This window comes from Stylophora pistillata, chromosome 5, assembly GCF_964205215.1.
Source record: "Stylophora pistillata chromosome 5, jaStyPist1.2, whole genome shotgun sequence".
NCBI lineage: Eukaryota > Metazoa > Cnidaria > Anthozoa > Scleractinia > Pocilloporidae > Stylophora > Stylophora pistillata.
In genome coordinates this window covers 19,129,034-19,138,215 of record NC_142523.1, presented here as the reverse complement: position 1 = coordinate 19,138,215, position 9,182 = coordinate 19,129,034, and the positions used below count along the sequence as shown (strand labels likewise).

Sequence of the window (9,182 nt, the reverse complement as noted above, 5' to 3'; positions counted from 1 at the left end):
GTTGATTTGATGGATTCTTTGAAAATCAATGCAGTCCCACCTCCTCTGCGATCACTGCGGGGACAATGAAGGAGTTTGTATCCCTGTGGTGTTATTTCACCAAGAATAGCTGTATCATTGTCTGTAAGCCAGGTTTCAGAAACAGCAAGTAGATCAGCTTTGCTATCGCACACCAAATCCACAAACGACGCTGACTTATTTCCCAAAGATCGAGCATTGAGAACGCAAAGCAACAATTGTTGCGTATCGTTCTTGATATTTTCCAATACTTGTTGATGCTTGGCCCCAATAATGTTGACCAAGTTACGCTGACACAGCGGTGCACGATTGCCAGCAGCATAAGCAAAGTTGCCGTTTGTCGAGTGACGATTTCCGATTACAGTTTGAATAACAGAGGGGCCAGGATTTAAACTTACATCACCAGATTTGATCAGTCGAATCAGCTGAAAACTGGAAGTTAAATTGTGATGATAGTTCACTCTGGCGCCAAGGTAACTCGTTCCACGAAGTCGACAACCAAGATGGCGGAGTTTACATGTATATTGCTTGTTATCACTTCCAACGAAGAAACTGAGCTGCCAAAACGAATCGGTTTACTAGAGAAATAATATAGGCTATTTCCAGATAAATATTTCTCAGGGTAAAGACCGAATAAAAACAATAAAAGTAATAAAACTACGGAGCCAAGAAGAACATGTCCGAGTGCCATGCTGACCGCTAATAATAATAATAATAATAATAATAATAATAATAATAATAATAATAATAATAATATTTAACGAGGGAGCCCAACTCGCCATAGCAGTTTTTGGTGGGGCCCTCATTCTCATCCTAAAATTAATAGCAATAAGTATAACCATACATCAAGCCAGTTGGTTCAAACCTTACAGAAAAAATGGCACCCGTCTTGGTTGGTTTTGACACATGCTGAAGTAAATATGGCGGTCAGCCACACTCGTCCCTTATTGTAATTAGTAAATTACAAACAAACATTTTCACAAGACAGTACACTATTGAACTCACAATATAAACCACAAAGTTTGCACACCCATGTAAAAATTAGTCAATAATAACCTACAACTTTTTTGAAAGACATGTTTTAGCATGCATATGCCATCTTCAGTCTGAGTAACTGAGGGTGAACAATTATATAGCATACAAGTAAATGAATAAATTATTTACAATATGATGTAATACAAAAGTGGGTACTAATTACAACGTGACACCAAAACATCAAAGGTGTAAACTAGAACGCTAGAAAAGTGTTACAATGCTGTAATTGTTAAGTTCAGGTTTGATCTTATTTATATAAAAAGCTTCTTTGAGTTTTAAATCAATTGAGTTGTTAGCAGAATCCAGAATATTAAAACAAGAAGGGGAGTATTTGTTCTTACAAGGAGTTGTGTTGAAATGCTTAAAAATATGCAAGTTTTTATCGCTTTCCGTGTACTCCTTTCTCCTAGTAGAAAAGTGGTGACTAGTTTCGCCAATATAACGGGAATTACATCCCGCACAAGAAAATGGATGAAACATGTTTTTAAAACCAACTTCACAACTAGGACTTAAAAGTGTTGCGAGCAGCTTCAATAGTTTAGAGTGAGCTGATGCAGCATAAAAATTTCATTTAAAACTGAAATTTTTTGGAATTGTTTCTGGGATTTTCCAAGGTTAAAATATCTTTAAAACTGACATTTTGACCAGTTTTACTGGTCTTCCTCAGGTTGTTTAAATGTTGTCAACATGGCGGATTGTTTAGTCTTTCAGCTGAAACACTAAACAATCCGCCAAAGATGAAGTGTCCTTACGTATGTGTAAAATTTTGCATCCTAAGCAAAGGACAACTCATGGTTATATTATTGTTGAACTGCCAAAGCTAGACGCATATATATTTGGCAAATAAATAAAAGGGGGGAGGAAACAATTCAAAACAAAGCCTACGTGAAGGCGTCCCCTCCTCCTGAGGAGAGAAGGAAGGGAGGGAACTTCTACAAAAACCTGATCATGTACAACAGCTATCATCTTCTTGTATTGCAAACTTTAGTAAAATAAATTGTGTTGACATGCATTCAACAAAGAATGACTGTCAGTCATCATCAATGCTCTTGTGATGATTAAGACAGATTACTGTTCAGCCATCTGGTCAAGTACTACTGATATTGTAATGTTTGCTATGAACTATGGAAAGATTAATAATACAATCATAGTGTCCACATGTTCTAACTGCTAATTAAAAGTTCAGTAAAAGAAAGGATACACACAATTACACAACAAGGAATAACGAAGATCTTCACATCAATAAAATTAATATTGAACAACAAGTGGCCAACATACATTCTTATACAGAACAGCTAAGATTTGGAACTCTTTAGACACTCTTTAAAACTATTTTAAATATTTCTTCTTTTAAAAGAAGCTCATGCCTATCTTGATAAAGAAATTTATTGATGAATGCTAAAACTCAAAGTTGAAGTTGAAATTTGATTTGAAGATGACCCTATATTTGTGAATTTTTCATTTTTTGTAAATTGGCATTGAAAAGCCATTGATTGGAATATCACTAAAGTTTGTATTAAGGAGAAAATGAATGACAAGATGAAGGCTTACTTCAGTATTTTCATTTTCACAGGCATAAATTACCTTCTACCAATTGTCATGTACTGGTCTCAGGACTGCTTTGAAGTACTGACTAGTATTTACACTTTTTGAACTCCGAAATCAAGGGAAGAGGTCCAGCAAAGCCAATGTATCAAGTTCAAGAAGCAGTGATAAAGGAGGTCACTTGGAAGAAGAGAAACTGTTGAGGAGCCAGAAAAGGATCATGACATGAACTTATGGAACTTAATGTTGCACTGCAAAGAAGTAAACCTTAAGTTAAACCCCAAGAAATTTCAATTTAAAGTCAAGCAAGTTACCTGGATGGGACATCTCCTCAGTGGGACTGGGATTTCTCCACATCCTGATCGTGTCCAAGCCATTGTTGGCATGAATCCACCTCAAGATGTTAATTAAGGGGGTTCACCATTTCCTGGGTATGTGCAACTATAATTTTGTCACGGTTCACACCGAATCTTGCTGAGATTGTGACACCACTTACCGAGTTAATGCACATCAATGCGGTCTGGTTGTGGTCCTTGCAGCATGACCAAGCCTTCAAAGAAGCCAAGCATGTGATCACCAATGCAACGACATCGAAGTTTTTTTTGATGTGAACAAACCATGTGTTGCAAGTAGATCCCAGTGACACAGGTTTGGGAGGAGCACTGTTACAAGAGGGACAACCTGTGGCTTTCACCAGCTTCACATTGTCAGCCACTGAAATAAACTATGCCCCTACTGAAAATGAGTGTTTGGCCATCAAAGTAGCATGCACTAAGTTCTACCAGTACCTGTATGGCAAGCAAGATGTTGTAGTCCATTCAGACCATCAACCGCTTGAAAGCATCTTCAAAAAAACTGTTAAATAGTGCCCCCAAGCGCTTGCAGTGCATGATGCTTCAGTTTCAGTCATTCAAGCTCACGGTGGTGTGCAAGAAGGGCAAGTATATGTACCTGGGAGATACTTTATCAAGAGCTGCTTTGAAGCATCCTGCACCCGCTGGCACCCAAGAGGAAGTGTTTCAGTGTTCCTCAAAGGATACTCAGGAGGTGTTCAGAGCAGAGCTCAAGTCCCTTGAACTAGATTCCCCCTAAATGCAACCAAGTACCTTGGAGGAAATCAGAGGGGCAACAAAAGGTGACCGTACACTGTCTGTCCTTTGTTAGTTTGTGGCTAATGGTTGGCCGCCTGACAAGTCCCATGTTCCAACAGTGCTCCATCATTATTATCCATGCCAGGATGAGCTAGCAGTATATCATGGTAATTTGAACAAGTCTCATAAGGCCGTCCTTCCACTGAAATTAACAATCTACTGTTACAGGATCGGAATTGTCTGGAAAGTTCGCGAAAGTCAATGTCATGCAATATGTTGTTTCAAGAATTTTCTAGAACTGCGACTCATCAGTTTAAAAAATAGAGTTTACTGTAGTAATTATTAATAGTTACTTTTGGAAACTTCTAGACTCTCTTCGGATGCTTACATAAGCAGCTCGCTAGTCAGGTTGATGTTGTGATTTGGGACTTCATTTCCTGTTTGTGATCTTTAAGCGATATTGTGTGACGAGTGACAAGTGAAGGGATTTTTCCATTCGGATGTGAGACTGACATTCTGCTGTCAAGTCCAGAGTTGTTTACCGTGGAGTGCGATACTGCGAAGGAAGTGTTCAGGAGATTTTGCCAAAGAGAAGGACAGTACTTTGCTTGTGGTCAGATAAGCATAGAGAAGTACATACTTTTTAGTTAATTTTAGTTGGATTGTTCCAAGAGTAGTCGCTAGCTCGTGTTAAGTTATCTCCCGTTGTTTACAGTTAAATAAATTGTTTCGTGGAAATAGCGAGGCTATTATCTTTCTGCCAGTAATCAGTTACAGTAACACTACTACGCCGAGAAAACTTCACCAAGGCCATCAGGGTGGTTAAAGTATGGCACGTTGTGCCCGAGAAGTGATGTATTGGCAGGGGTGGATCCAGAGTAGTTCAAGTGATTTCCAGAAATCACTCAAATGTTTCCAAACCTGCATTTGTTATTTCTCAGGCTCTTTAATGTATTCAAGAAATCAATTATCCTTCTTGTTTTATTGTTTCTTTAAAGTTATGAAATGAAATAAAGAAGAGAGTGCCTCAGTCCCTCCCCAGCAAGTTCGCTGAGTCGTCTCTGTTCGTACGCTTTCGTTCTTAATCGATACTTTCAAGAACAACGCGAAAAAATTCGTAGGATCGACCGGAGAAAACTTTTACACAGGGGGTGGGACTCAATTGAGGCTAAAAATCACTCAAAACCCACTTCGATTGGCTAGAAACACTCATATTGTCTTGCGAACTACTCAAACTCGGTTGTGATTGGCTATCTGGGCAGCAAACTACCGTAGAAACTACTGACAATCGTATATAAAGGGAACCCTCTCCCCCAGAGTTCCTTCGTGTTCTTGTTCCGATTAGACTTCATAGTTAACTTCTTAGGGAGAAAGACGGGGAATTTTCATTTATAAACTATCATGGTTCGAGGCGATCCAGTTTGCTTGAAGGAGGACTGTTCTCAGTACGATATTGGCTTGGTTTTCAAGGAAATCAGCTCATATTCAGACCAGAACAAGCTCAAGTTCATAGAGAATGTGTGGAAACCAGGTGAGCTATTTGACTTTCCAGCGTCCGTAGAATGTTCGAATTCTAACCGTCATTTTGTGTGGAGCTGGCTGAAAAGATTTCCCTGGCTAGCATACTCTAAATATCTCGATGGCGTATTTTGTTTACCGTGTGTTTTGTTTGGAGTCCAGTGTGGGCGAAATGCAAATAAACTAGACAAATTGTACAAGTCTCCACTCACACTTTGGACGTCCGCCGTTTCACGTTTTACCAAACACTCGAGCGGAAAATGTGAGATGCATAATTTTGCAGTGATTGCCATGGAGAATTTTTTGAAAAACATTAGAAGAGAAGCGGTTCCAATCAATCAGCAGATCAACAACTTACTTCAACAGCAAATCAATAGAAATCGCGAAATTCTTAAATCCCTTTTCAAAACAATAATTTTCTGCGGAAAAAACAACGTAGCCCTCAGAGGTAGACGAGATGATGATCCAGGCAATGCCAATCTTTGCGGTAATTTCCAGGCACTGTTAGAATTTCGAATGGAAAGCGGCGACCAAACACTGCAACATCACCTGGAAACTGCACCCAGAAATGCGACATATATTTCTAAAACAATTCAAAATGAAATGATTGCAACTGTGGGTGCTATCATTGTGAATAATTTGTCACAGGAAATTAGGGATAGCAAATATTTCAGTATTATGTCTGACGAAGCAGCTGACATATCAAATAAAGAAAATCTTTCTGTGGTGATCAGATTTCTTGATTCGACCAAAACAGTCAGAGAAGAATTTGTGGGATTCTACCTTTGTGAGGATGGAACAACAGGAGCAGCTATCAAAGATTTGATAATTAGTGCTGTAACTGATTTAGGACTATCTATGAATGACTGTCGTGGCCAATGCTATGATGGTGCTGGCAATATGTCTGGGCGCTTGAATGGAGCTTCATCACTTATTAGGGCTCAACATGACAAGGCTATATATGTTCACTGTATGAACCATAGGCTTAACTTGTGTGTTGCTGACACATGCCAATTACCACTTGTTAGAAACATGATGGATGTTGTAAGAAAAATCTCTGAATTTTTTGACAATTCCCCCAGGCGACAGCAGCATTTGATCAGCAAGATTGGAGCACTGATTCCTGCTGCCAACCACTTTGTTTTGGTAAATGTGTGTAAAACAAGGTGGATCGAGCGCATTGATGGTATGGACCGAATCGTGGAGCTTCTTCATCCAGTTGTGGCTACCCTTGAAGACATTTCCATGAACAGAAATGCTCCTGGGTGTGGGAACTGGAATCATAACAGCAGAAATGATGCGCAAGCCCTAATTAATGCAATCACATTTCCCTTTATTGTTACCCTTGTTATTGTGAGACACATTTTAGACTTAACCAGACCACTCACTGTTAGGCTGCAAAAGAAAGCAATGGATCTTCTTAAAGCAAAAGAGGAAATTGTTCTGTTGAAGTCAGTCCTAAGGGACATGCAAACTGACATTGATACTAGACACCATGCTCTCTATGAAGAAGCTGTTACTCTAGCAAGACTTGTTTCAGTGCAGCCAAGCATGCCCAGGATAAATCAAAGGCAAGTTCATAGAAACAATGCGCCAGCCCCAACCCCAGAATACTATTACAGGATCAATCTGACAACAGACTTCCTTAACCATGCTCTCATGCAACTGAACAGCAGATTTGAAGATGATGTTTTTGTGTGCTATAAAGGATTTTCAGTGATTCCTTCTATTTTGTTGGCTACTGACCCCATTTGGAAGGATAATGTTAGAGAATTTTGTAACCATTACAGACAAGATCTTCCTAATTATGCAGGTTTAGCAGCAGAGCTTATGTTGTGGGAAAGAATGTGGAAGAGCAAAAATGATAGAAGAGAAGAGATCCCTGACAGTATAGCTACCACCCTAGAACAAATTGACAAGGGTGCTTATGTGAATGTGTATACAATACTTCAAATCCTGATAACCATTCCTATTTCATCTGCATCTTGTGAAAGATCCATCTCAACCCTCCGAAATCTGAAGACCTATTTGAGAAATGCAATGGTCCAGGATAGACTGAATGGCTTGGCATTGATGTATACCCACAGAGAAATGAAATTAGACCTTGAACAAATTATAGATTTATTTGCTAATTTACATCCTAGACGAATGAGAATGGAAAATATTTTAAATGAATAATTTAATTTTTGTACCAGACAGTCACTAATGTTTCTAGAGTACTTGTAAGTTATAAGCCGATCCTGGCTATAAACCACACCATTTTCTTTCCCAGTATATACTTTGCTTACAAGTCCATAGCCAGAACTAGCCTCAGCAAGAGTAAAACACTTGATTCCGAAGCGGCCAGGCTTGATGGAAATAAACTAGCGAAAAGAGATTTTAACCTTGAATTTTATGAGGGTTTCATCTAAATCTTCGTCAGACTCTCTGTGTTCCATAATATTGGCAAGAGGCAAATCATCTTCGTCAACAAACTCGATTTGCACCGAATTCTGAGCAAGAAGAGCATTATTTTGATCCGAAGCGGCCGCCATTTTTAAAAAGCTAACTGATCTCACACGTGTTTGAAAATTTTTGAAAATTTATTGCGAAATTGATCGAAAAACTACAATTTTTTACATTCAAATGCGAAATTTAGATTTCGTCCGCCATTTTGAAAAATATCTAGGCCCAATCTCGCTCAGAACGAGAGATACGAGCAAAGCTTGGGGGCTAGTAATTTTCCACGCATATGTGCGTGGCTAGGACTCTGAGGGTTAAAACCTACAGAAACTCCAACACTCCAGACGGCACCGAGGGTGGAGCAATCCACTCAGAAGAAACTGCAGGACTGGCGGATGAGGATAAGATATATGAAAAATTCGACGCCGGCAATGAGGACGAACAGTAAGCCGTTTTACTACGCGTCGAAAACAACAAACCGCTCCTTTGGGGAAGCCACTACATAGATAAAGTCCACGACGAACTTCGAACTTGTGCCTGCAATATCTCGGCTTATCGACGAATATAGAGGTATGCATCTTTTGAATTTGTTATTTCTAAAAATATATGAGGCCACTGAATTTTAAATTTTCGTGGGGAGCATGCCCCCAAACCCCCCTAGTTAGGTTGGTGCAAATCACTCATGTAAAATCCTGGATCCACCCCTGATTGGCCTGGAATGCGAGCAACAATCCTCCAAGAAAGTGCCAGCTGCCCTGTGTGTACTAGTTACAGCTCATCACTGCCAAAAGAACTGATGCTGTCTCACAAAATTCCACAGGGCCCTTGGAAGTTCATCTCACAAGACCTGTCTAAGCAAGGAGGACGAGAGCCACCGGCAAAGCAGAATCTGCAGTAAAAGAAGCTAAAAAGATGCTGAAAAAACTTGACCCACTTACTGGTCTCTTAGAACACAGAAATACACCACCTCAGGGTATGACCTTTTCCCCAGCACAGAGGTTTCTTTGTCGTCAAACAAAGTCAAGTCTGCCTGTTTCTGAATCATTGTTACACCAGTCTGTGCCACCAGTGACAGTGGTGCACAATGAGCATCTGGTCAGAAGAGCTAAAGCAAAATCTTACTATGACAAAACTGCCAGTAAGGAGCTAGCACCGCTGGTCCCTGGGCAATTTGTTTACAGCACACCCAATGATCATCACCAGCATGAAAGATGGAACTTTGGAGAGGTCTTAAATGAGGTGACGCCACGCTCGTACCTCATTAAAACCCCAGACAGATTGGTTCGACAGAATAAAACCCACTTAAGACCTACTAAGGCTTTGCCGTCATGTAATCAGCAACCTCTTACACAACAGGCTGCACCCACTGGCATACAACAAGAAGTCCCAACTTCAGATAGCCTCCCTCCTACACCAGTCGAAGCAGTGCCGACCGCTGATCCTTCAGTTGGAGCCACACCTTTACCAGTTGAAAGTCCAATGCAAAAGTCTCGTTACGGTCGACCGATACGCCCAGCACAAAGGCTAGACCTT

General features: G+C 40.0%; 1 protein-coding gene and 1 pseudogene across 2 annotated transcripts in view; one reads left to right on the top strand and one right to left on the bottom strand.

Annotated features, from left to right (window-relative positions):
* LOC148730678 (uncharacterized) overlaps positions 1-9,182 on the bottom strand; it is a 40,337-nt pseudogene that overhangs the window by 13,144 nt on the left and 18,011 nt on the right. The gene's annotated exons all lie outside the window — the stretch shown is intronic.
* LOC148730682 (52 kDa repressor of the inhibitor of the protein kinase-like) lies at positions 4,572-7,584 on the top strand. Its single transcript, XM_088761682.1, has one exon. It carries the CDS (start codon positions 5,091-5,093, stop codon positions 7,383-7,385), a length of 2,295 nt encoding a protein of 764 aa, XP_088617808.1. The 5' UTR covers positions 4,572-5,090; the 3' UTR covers positions 7,386-7,584.